Here is a 19,320-nt window from a genome sequence, read left to right on the forward strand (position 1 = left end):
ATAAATCTGCACATAAGGAGGTTGTTGTTCAACACTGTGTAGATAAAACTCCTCAATGCTCCAGATGGATCAGAGAATCAGGATATTCAGCTTCAGCATTTATTCAGAGAGAGAGTCAGCATTCAGAAGAGGATCAGTTTTTACAACAGATAATGGAGATTTTATTAGCTATTTAAAGAGTGCAGGAATTTAAGCCAATAATATTTGTTCAGACTCATATTGCATAAGTAATTTTATTTTATTATTTTTTTAATCTTCCCATGAATGCTTCACATTCCAGTACAACCACCATTAAACCATAGAAGAAGAAAACTATTGAGACAGAAGAGATGACAGAAACCATTGAAATATTCCTGATAAAAAATAATCAGATGTGTACAAAACAGATGATAAGAGAAAATAGATTCATAACTATTAATTTAACGTTGTGTTTTTTTACTCTGTGCACACAGTCACAACTGAAAATGATATAGAACAACGATTTAATAAGCTCTTCAAATTACATCATCAATATCAACTTCATCAACGTCAACAGCTGAAGGCCCTGATGTTTTCAGGTTTATAAGAGGTTCTTACACACAACTGTCGCCTTTCTTCACCTTTTTCACCATCTGCTTTTGGCTGGCTTAGTTGGGGACATATTTGGGATTTTATATTTAACAATATTATTACAACATTATTTTCCTGTTATCTCCGTGAAGCTGCTTTAAAACAATCTGTATTGTAAAAAGCGCTAAAAAAAGGTGACTAGACTTGACAACTGAGACCCAGCAAAACAAAACATTAGAATTGTTTCAACATCATTGAATGTTTCAAGTGAACAAACCGGACCAGACCAATCTATCCGATCTTTGACCGATCAATCAAACATAATAGACTATTGCAAATACAGGACTATGTTGTGAATTAGCATTTGTAGTGGTTAAAATGAGAGTATGACCCATGCTATCTCTTGCTCTAAATGATAAGCATCTCATTTAAATAAGCAACAACATCTGACACAATAATTTCCATAATTTCTATTCACATGGTTCCATATATGTATGAGATAAATGGCGAATCCTTTATGAAAGTTTTTATGTCTTGATGAACGGTTAAATGCATGTTTAATGAGTTAAAACATTAATACTGTGTGATCAGATGTATATATTTATGATTATGATGATGATGATTATAAGGCCAGAGATGAGATCACAGACAGACTCGGGATGATGTTCTTGTGCTTCAAGCGGCCCAAAACAACATCTGTATCAAAGCAGAGCTGAACACACAGAGGACGCTTCACACTTTTACAGTAAAAAATGTTGTAGCATCAAGCAATATATAATAAGTCATATCACAGTTACATTTGAAGTATTGTTTTTAGATTGGGAGGATATTCTGATTAATCATCGGTCCACTTAATTGGACATCATGCATCACTAGCTATATTTGAGCTACAGTTCATAGCTCTGTATGCTACACAGTAACACATTTGTTAATGCTCAATGATTATAGCAGGTATTTCTCAATGAACAAAGTTATTCACAGTCTCACCATAAGCCCTACTCTTCTGCACAATGGTAACGATCAAAACTACAACATAATAGAAACTTTTATATGTCAAACATGATAGAACATTAAACATTAACATATGTTTCCTATACTCAAAAACATGAAATAACACTTAAATTCAATATTTACTCTTCATATCCAGCCATGTGCAGAGCATGGGAACTAACAATGGTGTCTTTAAATAAAACCACATAATTGAAGCAATTCTCTTAAAATAAAAGGTTGCCTTTTTTCCTTAATTGTATCAGCTTAATCGGTTTCTCAATTAAAGCCTCAAAACTGTGTCTGTTAAACAAATTAGGAAAATGAATCTCTTGGTTTTATCAGTGAAATGTTCTCAATATTTGTTTCATATCTGAAACTGAAGCAGTTTTCACACAGCGATGATGTCTACACATCTGGAGTTTCATCTGTAAAAACAGCACATTCTGTTGAACAATGCATCCAGTGTACAGTCTTACTTTTATAATGTTCTCTGTACAATGATATTTATTGAAATAATAATAAAAGTTATATACCATTTAAATTGTTTGCCTTTTTTCCTCTTTCTCTTGTGGTCTTTTCTGTGTCTGACCTTCTCTTATTCTTCCTCATCTTTGTTTTTCTTGTCTTCCTCCCATCTCTCTCTTCACATTATTTCTCCTGAGATTCCCTGTAGTCTGTGTGTACATTTAAATAAACTTTGGATTTTGGTTCTTGCTTCCAGTGTTTCAACACAACAGTGACAATATTGTTTTCCAGCCTTTTCAAGAATTCAGCACATGTCTGTTTAATGACAGGTAAAACTGTAGGGTTATCAAATCACACATTTATATTAAATTATGCTTTTTCATGCATCATAAAGTTTGCACAAGAAACTGTAACGGGAGTCCTGTAGATTCAGGCTCTACAAGAACAATAAATGACAGGAATATGTGACTATTAATGTGTGTTTTATTACAGGACTTTCTTCCTCTGTTTGCTTTATAGATTGTGCCTTTGTTTTTCATTATTATTTCATTTTCATCTATAATTTAGTCATTTTAAACTCTTTATGCTTTATATCTGTGGACCAGCAAACTTATATGGACCAACAACACTTTTATATAGGCTAATATAACATGTAGGGTCTGTTTACAGCACCTTTTTAACACACAATAAAAAATAAATATAATTTTTCAATAGCAAAATTATTTCAATTTAAGCTCATCAATGTCTAAAGTTTGTTATTTTAGATGGAGAAGTTTCTCAGTTTTGGTTCAGAGTTAAAGAGAAATGTTTGGTTTCACGTGCGAGACACAAAATATCCTCACTAATAGTGAAAGATCAGGAAGATTATGATTTACATATTTTCTGTTGTTCTGTGACAAGAAATGGGGCTTTCATGACAAAGATAAATATATGTGTCAGAAAACTAGTATTTATAGTATGACTAAAACACCAACGTCTGTGCAAATATATCAAACATATACTGTAAATATGATGACTATTTTATGAATTAGTTAGAATGAGTAACAAGTGCTTTATTATTTACATTCCATGATTGAGCAGATTATTGTATCCAAAGAGACTTACGAAGGAAATACAAAGCAAACACAAAAATGCTATAAATACAAAGTTTCAAACATTGTCCAGAAAAGTAGAAGCTAGACCAAGGAGGGAAATAAGAAATAGAGAAAAATGGAAGTTGTTTTTCAGTCACTTGCTTTAATAGAGAAACTCATTCAGAGCTTTAACACAGTCATCATTCACAAGCCGAAAACTGAGAAACAAATGACGATGTACTTTTTTATTTACATGATGTGATGTACATCAGCAAAACAAGTAAAAACATTAACACTATATGATCAGACGTATATATTTATGATTATGATGATGATGATTATAAGGCCAGAGATGAGAGTCACAGACAGACTCGAGATGATGTTCTTGTGCTTCAAGCGGCCCAAAACAACATCTGTATCAAAGCCTCCTCACGACCCTCACTGATGCTGATTTCATTAAAGTCTCTTTCAGACTGTTTGTTGAAAACACAGAGGACGCCTTCAGACTTTTACACACTTTTACAGTAAAACTTTCCATCAAATTTACACGCGGCTTTTCCCCGCGGCTGATGCTCGCCTTGAATTTTATATGATAGAGTCGAAAGAAACATTTCCTCTTCGCGTGTTTTAGTCTCTAATGAAAGCCCAGAACCTCTGCTTGCTGTTCACTTTGTTTTGACTGAGAAAAAATATTTAATCGCTCCAGTTTTGGCCCAAATGTAAGAGAAGAAAACACAAGAGTCCGCGGCTCGTGGACGCGCACAGACACAGAGCGGGCGGGTTGAGTCTACGAGGTTCTCATGTGTTGTTTAAAGGCGCAGCGCCGCGCGAGCGCTATTCATTCACTGCTGAAAGCAAACCGTGTGTGAAACTCAGCAAATCATCCGATTAGAGAGAGTGAGATTATGGCAGAAACCGCACCCGCCCCGGCTGCTGCCGCCCCGGTCAAAGCGCCCAAGAAGAAGTCCGCTGCGAAAGCCAAGAAAGCAGGTCCAGGCGTCGGCGAGCTGATCGTCAAAGCGGTGTCCGCGTCCAAGGAGAGGAGTGGCGTGTCCCTCGCCGCGCTGAAGAAAGCGCTCGCTGCCAGCGGCTACGACGTGGAGAAGAACAACTCCCGCGTCAAGATCGCCATCAAGAGCCTGGTGACTAAAGGTACCCTGGTGCAGGTCAAAGGAACCGGCGCTTCAGGCTCCTTCAAGCTCAACAAGCAGCAAGCCGAGAGCAAGAAGAAGCCCGCGGCCAAGAAAGCGGCTCCTAAAGCGAAGAAGCCCGCGGCCAAGAAACCCGCCGCTGCCAAGAAGCCCAAGAGCGCCGCAGCAAAGAAGCCCGCAGCCGCTAAGAAATCGCCCAAGAAGGCCAAGAAACCCGCCGCCAAGCCCGCTAAGAAGGCGACGAAGAGCCCCAAGAAGGCGAAGAAGCCCGCGGCCGCTAAGAAAGCAGCCAAGAGCCCGAAAAAGGCCAAAGCGGCGAAACCGAAGGCGGCAAAGCCTCAAGTCGCCAAGCCTAAACGGGGACCTCCCAAGAAGAGATAAACATCTACTTTCAACATCCCTATCAACGGCTCTTTTAAGAGCCACCCACTAACTCTGAGTAAAGAGCAAAACTCGTGTATTCTATAAATGTGTTGGTTTTGAAAGCAAATAGCCAAGATGTGTCTTTCAGCTACTTGGACTCATGCAATCTGAACGAACAATAGGACACGCTTTTTGCATCTAAGATTAGTCAGAGATTTGAAAAATTTTAAACCATTTTTTATGCATAGAAATGACCAAAAAGCTTATGAGGGTTCGTCAGTGATCAGTTCACATAAGAAATTAAATTGTATGACAATACAGAATATCTACACATAACACTATATTGGACAGTTGTGACAATACAAACAATAAGCAGTGGTACAACCTCCAGTATTACAATAGGAACATAATGCTGTACAGTATCGGGTCAATGTGCACAGAATATACAGTGTGTGAAAGGTGTAACCGTTTAATAAAGTCTATTTTTGTATCTATTTGAATTTTCTCCCACATATTTCAATGGTTTTATCTATTCTGTCTGTCACATACTTGTGCATAAATATTCCCGCCAGAAAAGGGGGATGGGTTTCGGAGGGAAGTTCAGTGATTGGTTTAAATATGAACATACTCTAAGCCAATGGGCGACTGGCGCTCTAGTTTAAAGACAGTATGTGGAGGCGCTGATCTTCATTCTGTTCACTTCCACTGTGAAAGTTTGATAAACTAATCGTTAAAATGAGCGGAAGAGGCAAAACCGGTGGCAAAGCTCGAGCAAAGGCCAAGACTCGCTCCTCCAGGGCAGGACTGCAGTTCCCCGTCGGCCGTGTCCACAGGCTCCTCCGCAAAGGCAACTACGCCGAGCGCGTCGGTGCCGGAGCTCCTGTGTATCTGGCGGCTGTGCTCGAGTATCTGACCGCGGAGATCCTGGAGTTGGCTGGAAACGCCGCTCGGGACAACAAGAAGACCCGCATCATCCCCCGGCACCTGCAGCTGGCGGTGCGCAATGACGAGGAGCTGAACAAGCTTTTGGGCGGAGTGACTATCGCTCAGGGCGGCGTGTTGCCCAACATCCAGGCCGTGCTGCTGCCCAAGAAGACCGAGAAGCCCGCCAAGGGCAAATAACCGCTCCGGTCCCTCACTGACGAACAACGGCTCTTTTAAGAGCCACTCATCTGATCTGATAGAGAGCGCTTTTCAGTAAGAGCCATACACATGGTTTATCCGCTTGGTTGTGGATCAATATTATTTGTTTAAATGTTAACCTAGGAACCTATCTCTCCTAATTTTAATTCTCTGTAGTAGGCTACACAATATATCAACGAGAAAACATGTTTGACCTGCAGAAAATTGGACACGACCTAAATTTAAACATTTTCAATTTAATTACATTTGTTGCAACATTGTACCACAATGGATGAATTGAAACATTTGACATTTTCACTTAGAAAAAATAATTAAATATTGAAAACATCAATTTCTTTGCCCAGACACTTAAGCTCATTCAGTTTTTAAATGTAATATTTAATAAATTGTATTTCTTATCCAGCTGTTTCTCTCAGCCAACATTGTACCATAGAGGAACACAATTATTACCAAACCATCATATTAAGCTCTCTCACTCACTCTCTCTCACTCTCTCTCTCTCTCTCTCTCTCTGTGCAGGATTCACTCACTATATCCTCTTCCTCACAGTGTGACTCCTCATCAGCTGCTGGTGTTATACCTGTGTTATATAAAATGTGCAATCATAATGTGGATGGATGACATGCAATTCTAACTGTCCATGATGGCATATACTAATAAAAATGGTTATTTGTTAAAAATATGTTTGTTGTTTCTCTGACAATATATTATCACAGAATACCATAGCTGTAGTTGGTGTATAAAGACCTCTACTTCAAATTTGTATCTAAACATCAAAATTGTCACATGTTGTGACTGTGTGTGACCTCACTGACAAATGCGGAACAACTAGTTCATGCGTTCATGACATCAAGGCTAGATTATTGTAATGCTCTACTGGGTGGTTGCCCTGCACGCTTAATAAACAAACTACAGCTAGTTCAAAACGCAGCCGCTAGAGTTCTTACCAGAACCAGGAAGTACGACCATATTAGCCCGGTTCTGTCAACACTGCATTGGCTCCCTATTAAACATCGTATAAATGTTAAAATATTGCTGATTACTTACAAAGCACTAAATGGTTTAGCTCCCCAGTACTTGAGCGAGCTCTTAACGCATTATAGTCCTTCACGTCTATTGCGATCTCAAAACTCCGGCCAGTTGATAATACCTGGAATATATAAATCGACTGCTGGCGGTAGATCCTTTTCCTATTTAGCACCAAAACTCTGGAACAATCTTCCTAACATTGTCCGGGAAGCAGACACAGTCTGTCAGTTCAAAGCTAGACTAAAAACACATCTCTTTGACCTAGCATTCACATAACACTCAATAGACTTCTATAATTCAATGTTAGGCTGCTTAGATTAGGTCAGCCGGAACTGGGAACACTTCCCTCAAATCCTGATGTACTCGTTACATCATAAGAAGAATGGCATCTACGCTAATTTTAGTGTCTTTGTTTATCCCGAGGTTTTCCCGCAGCCTGCCGGATCCAGGCCGTTTCCAGATCTGACGAAGGACTTTCGCCTGGACCCGATGACAATGCAGTGCTGAAGTGCCAACTAGCCTCTCCCTATAGAGGATCCCTATACCACTCTACAGATAAAGCCTTGTGGAATATTTCGGTTCGCGTACCTACCCGAAGTGATAAGATAAAATAAAAATTCTGCATCTAAATTTATAGACAAGTAGTTTGTTTAGGCATGGTGTGTAAGGAATTACAAACCTGCGCACATATATTCAAACGCACATAACTATAGAATCAATTCTTAATGCGCATGTGAACGCCATCAGCGTCTATCACAGGTTCACGTTTAAAGTCTGTTTAGAGAGAACGGTGTCGTCTTTGCGGCCCCTAATTTAATAACAAATGATCATTTAGACGGAAGTGAATCAATCAAAACTAACTTTAGCTGGAAAAATTTTTTTCAAGAGCCATTATAAAACCAAACCAATCTCTGTTACCTTAAATTATATGTTTATCTCTGTAAAGCTGCTTTGAAACAATCTACATTGCTAAAAGCGCGATATAAATGAGGATGACTTGACTCACTAACATGACAATATATCTCAGCAAAGTGTTTGATATAAGTAACAGAATTAGGCATTTTTAATAGACATAGAAAGTGTTGATGTCTCAAGCAAGTTCTGGCCAAATACAGTTTGTATGTAAAATGGCCGTCATATGGTGTGACATTGCAATCTATATTATGAACGGGCAATATTTCGGACACCATTATGATGAAGAGGTCCTCACTCAACCAGGAAGTTGCAGTGTCATCTCTGGAGCGGTTCGGAAGGTCGAGGCGAGTTCTGACTTTTACATTTTTAAAAAAGCATCTGATATGCTCACTAGTGGTCAATGTCTTATGGTGTGACATTATTTACATAAAGATGAAACACTTTTTTTTTTTATTTTACAAATTTTACTTATTAATTCTTAAAAATCACCAGTGGGTCACAGGGTCCATTTGGCCCTGTCTTGTCTTCATTATATATGCTTCCCTTGGAATTAAAAAAAAAATAAAAATTAAATATGGTATTTCTTACCATCTATTTTCCTTTAAGTCCTAATCGTACTGTTTCTGGTGTTATTGCTTTATGTGTTTGGGATGTACAGCACTTTGGAGTTACTGTGTCTGTAAAGTGCTCTATAAATAAATAAATACAATAGAATGTGTGACCCGTGTCGTCTTCTGTAATATCTGTATTGGTTTCTATGGGTTTACGCATTTATCATTGTCCAGTCATGTTCTCTATTTCTTTGCTTTAAAGGTTATGCAAACATATAGAACATATTACATTTCTTCCACAACGTCAATTTTGCAAAAATAACTATATTCATAGCCTCATATATTTCAGAAGGTCAAACACACTTGTTCACACTGTCAGTCCAAACACGATCACTTCAGTACTGTTAATGTACACCCCCCCCCCTCTCTCTACGTGCTCAAACTCCTGAAATTCACAAATATATAACAATTACACAACATTATACATGCTTTGATATCATTTGATAAATGTCTCCGACGTTTGACTAAATGTAGACTGATAATATTTTTTACTGTAAAACAATTATAATTGTTGTTACAAAACACACTCTCTTCTAATTTTAAAATGTTCATCTTGAAGGTTCTTGACGTGAGATGTTTGATTTATTCATATTTCTTAAATAACGTTTAAAGTTTTAAAACGATGTTAGTATGTTTGATGATTTTTATTCTTATTAATGTTAACTGAATGAAGTCATTGAATGTTGAATGCATATAAAATACACTTTTTTGCATTGACAAATTGTGGCGCTGCGGTTCATCAGTGTGACACTACATCATTTGGTGTGACATTCAGAATTCTGACAATAAAAAAACTTTTTTTAGTTATAAATTATGAAGAAAGTAAATGGAACGCAAGAGAAACAGTGTCAGCAAGAGTCACAAGCATTTAGATATATTTATAAGGGGGATTTAACATAATTAATCTAAAATATCTGGAAAGGCTGAGGAGAGATGTCTTACTTTGCAAGATGATTTAGAAAAATATTTTTGTTATTTCCTCTAAAACATTTGATGATATATAATGTTAAATTCTTGAAAAATACTTCTTTACTAACCAGTGAAGGTGATTCATATTTTTGTGGGTGATTAACTGGAAGCAAATGAGAGAAAATAAAGACTGTAATGTGATTTTGTTCTGATCCGAGATCTGCACAATCGCTGGGAATTACGGCGAATATTTCAGAACAAATAAATAAAGCAATGTGAGGTTTGAGAATAAAGCCTATAGGTTTGATTGATGAGCAAAATGGTCAACAGAACAAAGCATCTTGCGCGGGAAACACTCCGCTTGTTTGAAAATAAGAAACGCGCAGTCATTGGCTTGCAGTCATAAGCATACGTAACACACTAGCCAATCAAAAGCCTCTCTAGCATCGTGACACTGTAAGCTCGCGACGGTCCAATACTATAAAAACAGGCGTGTAACAGAAAGCGGCATTTCCAGCTCGAGCAGGACCGAGAGAAGAGAAACTGCAGCGATGGCAAGAACTAAGCAGACCGCTCGTAAATCCACCGGTGGTAAAGCCCCGAGGAAGCAGCTCGCGACTAAAGCAGCGCGGAAGAGCGCGCCCGCCACCGGCGGCGTCAAGAAGCCCCATCGGTACCGGCCCGGGACCGTGGCTCTGCGGGAGATCCGCCGCTATCAGAAGTCCACCGAGCTGCTGATCCGCAAACTGCCTTTCCAGCGGCTGGTGAGGGAAATCGCCCAGGACTTCAAGACGGACCTGCGCTTCCAGAGTTCCGCGGTCATGGCCCTGCAGGAGTCCAGCGAGGCTTATCTGGTGGGTCTGTTTGAGGACACCAACCTGTGCGCCATCCACGCCAAGAGAGTCACCATCATGCCCAAGGACATCCAGCTGGCGCGCCGCATCCGCGGAGAGCGCGCATAAACCCGCCGCTGCTGTGCACGCGCGGCATACCCCAACGGCTCTTTTAAGAGCCACATCACATACTACAAACGAGACAATTTCCACTCTTACGCTGAATATAAAGCGACAGGGTCCAATGCAGTTTGTGGTATGATTTAAGAGAAAGGGTTCGGGGCTAATAGGTTATGCTGTGCACGCGCGTCAAACCCCAACGGCTCTTTTAAGAGCCACATCACTTACTATAAACGAGACAATTTCCACTTTAACGCTGAATATAAAGCGACAGGGTCCAATACAGTGTGGGATCTGATTTCAGTAAAAGATAGATCTGGGCAATAATGCGGGGGGAAGAGGCATATGCAAAATACTGTTTTCTAAAACCTACAATTAGTGACTTCTGTTTCATTTGATCGAGTTTATGGCGTTTGGATCAGACAGTGATTAACACAACTAAATGATGCCAATGCTATTTTCATTAAGCCCAAAGAATTTCATGATATAAAGGTTTTCTTTATGGAAGCGCATATTATCATTTTAACAAAACCAATATATGCGTGAACGTGTGAGTGAATCTGAACTGGACAAGGATTTCAGATATTCCCATCTTTGTATTAGGAAAATACCATATACATAAAAAGTGGGCTCAAGGTAAACCAAATTTTCCACATTTTATAAATGACTTTAAATTATATGTACATCTTTTGGAACAAACTAAAAACAAAAAAGCAATGAAAACATGCAATGCTTTGAAAACACTGGATTTTATGTAAAAAAATAATAATATTATTTTTTATTATTATTTTTTATTTTTTTCTTCTTTTTTTTGGCAGTTAATGTAATATTGTGAATATGTGATACCTCTGTTCTTGTGGCATTGAATAATAATAAAAAATAAAAAAATAAAAAAAAAGCTAAAAAAAGAGAAAAAAAAATATTCCCATCTTTGTGGGAATATTTTGTCCCCATAATGTAGGATTTAGTAAACATTAAAATCAGGGACACATGTACAAAGGAAATAAATTATATGATCTGAAAAAATGATTAATTAAACATGTTATATAAAACAAGGGAAAGGCTCCTGCAGATCGGAGTGTCGGTTAAATCTTTCGCGCTCTACATTTTGGGGGAGGGGCGCGTATATATATATATGACGCGGTGCTGGTTTCTGTCAGGTCCTGTAAGCAAGTGTAAATTGCATCCCTTCAGCACTCATCAACCATTCATCACCATCAGTGCATCCTCTCAACGATCTTGAGAACATGTCTGGAAGAGGCAAAGGCGGGAAAGGGCTCGGTAAAGGAGGCGCGAAGCGTCACCGTAAAGTTCTGCGCGATAATATCCAGGGAATCACCAAACCCGCCATTCGGCGTCTGGCTCGCCGCGGCGGCGTCAAGCGTATCTCCGGGCTGATCTACGAGGAGACCCGCGGTGTGTTGAAGGTGTTTCTGGAGAACGTGATCCGCGATGCTGTCACCTACACCGAGCACGCCAAGAGAAAGACCGTCACCGCCATGGATGTCGTGTACGCGCTGAAGCGACAGGGACGCACCTTGTACGGCTTCGGGGGATAAACGCCTGAAACAGAAGAAACTGACGAATCCAACGGCTCTTTTAAGAGCCACACAAACTCCCACTTAAAGAGTCCATGTTTTAGCAGTGTTAAACATAATTGATTATAAAAGCTATATTATAAAGTCCCTAGATTTAATGAGGGTTTAAAGTAATGTATAGAGACTACCAGCACTTATCTTTTCTACCCAATCAGATCAGAAATTATATTTAAGCAGAAGTGAAAATGCAGAAAAAAATGTTTATTGTTCAAATGGCCTTTTGTTAGCTATTCCTGTAGTTTAACTTTAAACAGTTCAACGGTTTCATGAATCAATGAAGTTCTGAGAAGCTGTTTTTAAAGGGTCATGAAACCCTAAACCAAATTTTCTGAGATTTTAACAGAGGTATGTGTGTTGAACACCATTGAAGACAATGTTAGCATCTTTTAGATTTAATAGTAGGGTGAAAATGGTTAAATTTTAGTTTTTTTCCACTATTTTCGTCTTCCGGGTTTAAAATCTTCATCGCAGGCTGTGACGTGGCAGAGCACAGTGTAGTGCGTTGATGACTCATCGGTCTCTCATAATTATTAATGAGACTGAGTTTTTATATACTATGAGAAGGCACTGACTACGTTTACATGCAGCCAATATTCGGGTTAAGGTCGGGTTAAGGTCACTATTCGGGTTTCTGGAACAATCTGTTACCTTAAATTATATGTTTATCTCTGTAAAGCTGCTTTGAAACAATCTACATTGTTAAAAGCGCTATATAAATGAGGATGACTTGACTTGACATTAGGAATAACCCGTTTACATGCGTGAGCAGAGAGAGTTACTCCTGTATACATGGAATTGCAATATCCCGATGTAAACGGCGACGCGCGGTTAGCGTCTCGACGCACGGACAACCTTAAGTTGCAATATGCGTCATTTCCGATTCTTCTTCCTGTATCCAAAGACGACAACAGCAGCAGCCGCACGCGGATAATGAATAGTTCGGCGCAGATAGCGATCGCCTTTGTTTGCGCTGTGGTGCTGGTACTGACCTCGCTCCAAAAGTATGCTGTGCTGCGTCTCGCCATGTTTACTTCCGGTATACTGCACGCGGGTTTTTGTATGTGCCGAGAAGTTCCTCTACTCAAAAGACTAAGATTCCTTGCGAATAGAACATGCGCCGAACACAAATCATTACAAATCATAACACAAATCTACCAGGGCTAGACTCTGGCTCCAGGCGGTTGGTTGGCCATCAACCACGGACACATCTAATCTGTACGTGTGCCGCAAGCATTTTACCCGAGAGAGCTTCGAGAACTGGAGAATGGTGGACTTCGGCCTTGTTGACGACCAATGCAAGTTACGTCTTGCGAGTAATGCGGTACCAAGTCCCGAGGACTTTTCTATCCCTTCAGAGGTATGTGTGTGTCTAAAATGTAACCCTGGTCATTTTACTTGCCTTTTGTTAAATAAGTGCTCGTTATAACATTTTTGATATTTCGATAATTGTATGCTTAATTCGTCTAATTAAATATGTGTCATTGGGGTTCAGGGGGCGCGTAGATCTATAGGCTATATGGACGGAACTTTTTTTTAAGCGGAAAATTAATTATTTTCAAATATATGCATTTATAGTGTGTATATAAACAAATATATATTTTAGAATTACATTATTAGACATGTACAATAATATGTTTTAAATAGAATTACTATTACTGTAGGCTAATATATGTAGTAGGGCATTCAGTTACTTTTGAAAGGACAATAATAAAGTGTCAATGTATTTCACTAGACTTTAACTTTGCCAGCAATAAAAAAAAAAGTAGCATTTCCTCACGTTTTACCGCTGATTTTTAGAGACAGTCGATATGCATGGGCCACTGGCTGATGACAGTAACAATTATCACTATATGCTGTTTCAACCAAAGGCATCTTGCGCTGCAGAGGAGTAATAGCAATCATCAGAAGGAAGCAACTTGTGTGAAGACCACCCAAAGGGGATTGCTTTGAAAACTTGATAAGTAGTATAAAGCCGCATTTCCACCGCAATTACCAGGAACTATTTGTCCCAGGAACTTTTTTCATAGGAACTTTTTTTTGCCCCAGACCGGTTGCCTACTGCGTTTACACCGCGGTCTAAAGTACCGGGAAGATTATGTAAATTAGTCTGGTGACGTTGAACTGCGATCTATTGGTTTACTAACGAGGTAATTAACAAAACGTCAGAAAAGAGACGAGCATTAATACTAAAGCGTATTCAGAAAGCTCGTAATGCTAGATATAAAAGTAGACAACGTTTGTCATCAGCTATAGTGGACAATGACCGTGAGATGGATGGGACGAACCCGCGCCATCGGGCAGAAAGAACAAGATTGGTAAGAAATTAATCCACCAAAATTAACAAGAGTTGTGAATAATGTTATTATCGATTACATCAATTTATTTTTTGCAACTTTTGTGTGTTTTAGATATGGGAGTACTATCGAATGCGTCGTGTTTCGCGATCGGTTTGGATGCACACTAGAACAACAGAATGGTGGGACAGCGTGGTTCCAACTTTCACCGAAGCACAGTGGATAAAGAATTTCCGGATGTCTAAGGATACTTTTCTGTACCTCTGTCGTCGATTGCAACCCCAACTGGAGAGACATGACACAAACTACCGACATTGTGTACCCATTCAAAAAAGAATCGCCATTGCACTGTGGAAACTTGCGACCAACTCTGAGTATAGAAGCATCTCTCATTTATTTGGAGTCGGAGTTGCTACTGTGTGTCACTGTGTTCACGATTTCTGCTCATCTGTTGAGAAGGTACTCATACAAGAAGTTATCCAGTTACCAAACAGTGAAAAGTTGAAAGAAATGGCGACGTATTTTGAGTGCAGATGGGGTTTGCCACAGTGTGTAGGTGCAATTGATGGATCACACATCCCCATTCTTGGACCAGAGGAGTACCACACAGAGTACTTCAACCGAAAGGGCTGGCATTCGATCATCCTACAAGCTGTTGTGGACGGAAGAGGCCTCTTTTGGAATGTTTTTTTAGGAGCGCCAGGGAGCCTGCATGATGCCAGAGTGCTACGTTTGTCAGGATTGTGGGACCTAGTGGATCGGGGTTTGTTACTACCTGATGTAACCAAGAACATTTGTGGACATGATGTGGGGTACTATGTCCTTGGTGATGCAGCCTATCCTTTGAAGAGCTGGCTGATGAAACCTTTCACCGACAACGGACGACTGACACCCCAACTACTTGTGTACAACCATAAAACAAGCAGAGCCAGGGTGGTGGTTGAGAATGCTTTTGGCAGACTAAAGGGCAGATGGAGGTGTTTGCTAAAACGAAATGACTGCAATACACACAAGGTCGAATCCCTGGTGATCGCATGTTGTGTTCTGCATAACCTCTGTGAAATGAATGGTGATGAGTTCAGAGAATGGACTACGGGTACATTCAACCAGCCTGACGGGGCACTGTCATCCACTGTAGAGGCCGAGGGTCTTGATGCACGTACAGGCCTAATGAAGTTTTTGACTACAGTGTAGGAAACGGCACTATCACTGGATACACACCATAAAGTGTTTTTTTTTTTTTTTTGGTAAGGGAAAAATAACCTTCAGGTGCTGTAATGCACTTTTTTAGGCTGTTTACACCTGTTGTACATTGTTTTTGCTGTGTAACACTTTTTTTTTGTAAATAAAAATGATTACTTCTAAATCATGCTTTGATTTTAATTTATTCTGTTATAACCTTCTGTTTACAGGTGAAACTTGAAAATTAGAATAACATGCAAAACTTTATTTCAGTAATTCAACTTAAATGCAATGTGAGATATTTCAGCTATGAAAATCAAATTCAAAATTAGAATAAATGTGAAGTTTTCATAAGCTGTAAGCCATATAGTCATAATTATAACAGGCTTGAAAATGTAATACACCTTGCATGTAATGAGTCCATATACGAGTTTCACCTTTAAGTTGAATTACTGAAACAACTTTGCACAATACTTCTAAATTTGAGTTTCACCTGTATATTTGGCTGTCAAATATTAAATGTAATTTCATGAGTGACTTAAATTACCTACACTTTGCTTATTTTAACCTGTGCACTTTCACCGGAAATGTTTTACAACTAACCAGCACTTCAAAACCTTATGTAAGAGCTCAAATTACCATTGAGATGAAAAGGCACTTGATCTCAAAGTGACATTTTACAAACTTTATTTAACACAAGGCAAGTACTGCTTACTAAATATATATATTTTAAAATACAATCATGTGAAAATAAATAAATTACGAGAACAGTAATATATTGTGTAAAGAAAAACAAATACAAATGTATTTTTGAACAACTGGACAAACTGTCCAAGAACAGACAGAAACCTGGCCCTCTGCAGGAATGCAAACAATATATAAAAATTAGAATTGTGCAAAGAAAATAAAAAATGCAAATGTTCAATTTAAAATGCAATCTCAGAGTTCAAGTGGCTACTTTTTGAATGACTGGGCAAACTGTCCAAGAACAGACAGAAACCCGGCCTGAAAGTCCCTCTGCTGCCGTCTGCTTTCTTCAGCTTCCGACTGCAGGAACGCCAACTCCTGCCTCCTCATCTCTCTTTCCTCAGCCTGGCTCTCAAGTAACGGCTGCACATATTTGTCACGCTGTTCTTGTCCAAGCTGCAGGGCGGTCCGGTTAGAATCTTCCATGTCCCTCAGCGCATCAAGGAAGTCACAATCCCTTTTCCTCTTCCCTAAGTGGAGAAACGCATGACAATAAATACACAAGCCCACCCTGAAAACCATAAAATATGTATTTTAAGTGTTTTCATTACAAAATATTAAATTCAAAACTTTGCCATCATGCTTGGACTTGGTGCTTGTAACTCAAGGACAATGGTGACACCAGAATAAACATAATTCTGAAGCTGAAAATACTGAATTATTTTAGACGAATATGTTTAACATTGGTAACATAGATGTTTGGCATTATTAGGACCCACAAATATTCCCCCATTGCATTATATTATACATTAATATCAACATAATTTTAATGTAGTACTGACACTAAAAAACTCTGAAAACCTGAAATTTTTTCTCACACAGTCATTTTATTTTGGGTGAACTGTCCACGATACGTATTGTTGCATTTTTGTATTGCAATATATTGTTGCACGATATATGTAGAATTACAACCCACTATCAAGTGGTGCAGAGCACGATTCATGATTATCTGGATCTTGCACATATGGTTGAGCCCACAAAGGGCCTAAAATATTACAGATTTATATTGAAAATGTTTGAGTGGGATCATATAGTGTATTTTTGTTTTTGTAAAAACTCCTAATTCAATGTTGATTTAGCACATATACTGCAGTTATATGTCCTGATGTCATTGGAGGACACAGAATCCTTTATGAACAAATATAGCAAATATGTGTGAGATAGGGTTAGGGTTAGGGTAACCCTAATCCTACTTCAAAATATTTAAATATACCGCAAAGTAGGAAAATCAGAAGCTAAATCTATAATAATGAAAGAAGTTATGAGAATGTGGCAGGAACAATATAATAGAGGAAACATGAATACTGGTTTATGTAATAGTTGCAGGTACCTGATCAACAGAGCATATGATGTGATAGGAAAATTAGGGTTAGGGTTGTTAACCCTAGCACAAAATACAGCAAAGTTATACAGAAAGTTACAGCAAGTAGGAAGCTATAATCGATAATAAGAAAGAAGTTATGAGAATGTGGCAGGAAGAGGAAGGGAGTTGGGGTAAGGGTATGCAGAAAGAGGAAACCATCAAGATTTTGGTTAGGACACACTGCAAACTCTGCACCTGATCAGCAGAGTGTTGTGCAATAAATATGATAGCAGTAGTCAAGAGAAAAATTTAGGACATGGGAGAGACTTGCCTTGCATTAAGCGCTAGCACTTGCATAGCATTTGCATATTGTTTATCTGCTTCTATTGTTCTCATTTGTAAGTTGCTTGGATCAGCTAAATGAATGTAAATGTAAATGAGACTTATTAAAAGAAATGTTAAATAAACCGTTATTTATTTGAGTTTCTGAGAGCTGCTGGATAAAATACATACACTACCGGTCAAAAGTTTAGATCGTTAAGATTTTTAATGTTTTTAAAAGAAATATCTTCTGCTCACCAAGGCTGCATTTATTTGATTAAAAATACAAACAAAAACAGTCGTATTGTGAAATATTATTACAATTTAAAACAGCTGTAATTTATTCCTGTGAAGCTGAATTTTCAACATCACTTCAGTGTCACATGATACTTTAGAAATCACTATAATATGATGATCTGATGATCAAAAAACATTTATGATCAATGTTGAAAACAGTTTTTTTTTTTCATGATGCTATGATGAATAGAAAGTTCAAAAGAACAGCATTTATCTGAAATTGAAAGCTTTTGTAACATTAAACACTACCCTTCAAAGGTTTGGGGTCAGAATAACAGTAGGCCTATAACAATAATTTTATTTTTGGGGGAAAGAAATAAAATAAATCAATACTTTTATTCATCAAGAATGAGTTAAACTGATCAAACGTTACAGTAAAGACATTTATAATGTTAGAAATTATAATTTTCTTCATAATAATAACAATAGCATCAGCATGATCAGTCATAAACTGGGGGTGGCACGGTGGCATCATGGCGCACTAAAACAGTTTGCGACCATTTTGCGACCACCGTTAAAGAAAAAAAAAACAAAGAAGAAGAATCGCCCACGATATACGTCACACCGCAACATCACGTCAAGGTATCAAGCGAGGCTGCAGACGTTGATATCCAGAGACTCTGCTTTTATTGAACGAAATCCCCAAAACAGGTACGTACAAAAACATTAATTTGATATGTTATTCAGTTGACATCAGATGAAGTGAATTAAGTCACATATGCCTCTTAATACCTAAATACTTCTTAAAACGGAGGCATTTTGCGCGGGGTCGACAAACGCGCCGGCGTTGCATACAGACTTAGCTAAGAATTTAAGAAAATTACAAATTTATCGAAACAAAACTTTGTGCTTAAACAACGTTAATTCTGACCCTCCGTTAACTTTTTTTCTGGAGCACGTGTCTAATAACAAAACTCAGCAAACAGAGGCATAGGCTAAGGCTAAGCAATATATCTTTATAATATAAGTGGCTACTTTTAAATGATCGAATTCAAAACTAATATAAATATTTTCTGTTTATGTAATCTGTATAAAAAGAGAGAGATGCATGTCTGTCGTTCTCTCATCTGCTAACTGTTGCTAATTGTAGGCCTTATATGTGAACACGTGAAGAGCGCGTGCTTTTCAAAATGTTCTGAGGCAATCCATGAAAACCTGTCAATGTCCACATCAGCTCGATAAAACATATCAAATTTAATCAGATTCATGTAATTTATGTCGTCTTGTGACGATATAAGGAATACTCATTGCGTAATAGTAAGTTAATATAATGTTAATCTTGGAAAAATCGACATCAGAAGTGGTTTATTTTCACTTCGAGGAGAATTGGATCCAGCTGTGAATAGTAAGTTATTCTTATGTGCTAAATTGTTCTAATCGCTATATGAAATAATGTCTGAAAAACCGCAAAATGAGTGTTTAAATAT

At 38.4% G+C, this 19,320-nt stretch overlaps 3 protein-coding genes and 1 pseudogene across 4 annotated transcripts; all 4 read left to right on the forward strand.

The window, feature by feature from the left end:
- The first annotated feature begins 3,919 nt into the window (after window positions 1-3,919).
- Window positions 3,920-5,088, forward strand: LOC143746201 (histone H1 pseudogene; annotated as a pseudogene). The gene has a single exon (XR_013206461.1). The product of XR_013206461.1 is annotated as a histone H1 pseudogene (transcript).
- Window positions 5,089-5,218: 130 nt separating this feature from the next.
- On the forward strand, window positions 5,219-5,759 carry LOC143746208 (histone H2A). The gene has a single exon (XM_077237969.1). The coding sequence runs from the start codon at window positions 5,327-5,329 to the stop codon at window positions 5,711-5,713; it is 387 nt and encodes a 128-aa protein (XP_077094084.1). The 5' UTR covers window positions 5,219-5,326; the 3' UTR covers window positions 5,714-5,759.
- A 3,967-nt stretch (window positions 5,760-9,726) lies between these two features.
- Window positions 9,727-10,160, forward strand: LOC143746170 (histone H3-like). Its single transcript, XM_077237931.1, has one exon. It carries the CDS (start codon window positions 9,750-9,752, stop codon window positions 10,158-10,160), a length of 411 nt encoding a protein of 136 aa, XP_077094046.1. The 5' UTR covers window positions 9,727-9,749.
- A 1,204-nt stretch (window positions 10,161-11,364) lies between these two features.
- Window positions 11,365-11,851, forward strand: LOC143746171 (histone H4). Its single transcript, XM_077237932.1, has one exon. The coding sequence runs from the start codon at window positions 11,399-11,401 to the stop codon at window positions 11,708-11,710; it is 312 nt and encodes a 103-aa protein (XP_077094047.1). The 5' UTR covers window positions 11,365-11,398; the 3' UTR covers window positions 11,711-11,851.
- Window positions 11,852-19,320: the final 7,469 nt, after the last annotated feature.

This window comes from Siphateles boraxobius, unplaced genomic scaffold (genome assembly GCF_051911475.1).
Source record: "Siphateles boraxobius isolate OS27281-9 unplaced genomic scaffold, OSU_SipBor_1 214, whole genome shotgun sequence".
Lineage (NCBI taxonomy): Eukaryota > Metazoa > Chordata > Actinopteri > Cypriniformes > Leuciscidae > Siphateles > Siphateles boraxobius.

Coding starts and splice junctions, on each gene's coding strand:
- LOC143746170 (XM_077237931.1), top strand. CDS start 9,750: ATGGCAAGAACTAAGCAGACCGCTCGTAAATCCACCGGTGGTAAAGCC.
- LOC143746171 (XM_077237932.1), top strand. CDS start 11,399: ATGTCTGGAAGAGGCAAAGGCGGGAAAGGGCTCGGTAAAGGAGGCGCG.
- LOC143746208 (XM_077237969.1), top strand. CDS start 5,327: ATGAGCGGAAGAGGCAAAACCGGTGGCAAAGCTCGAGCAAAGGCCAAG.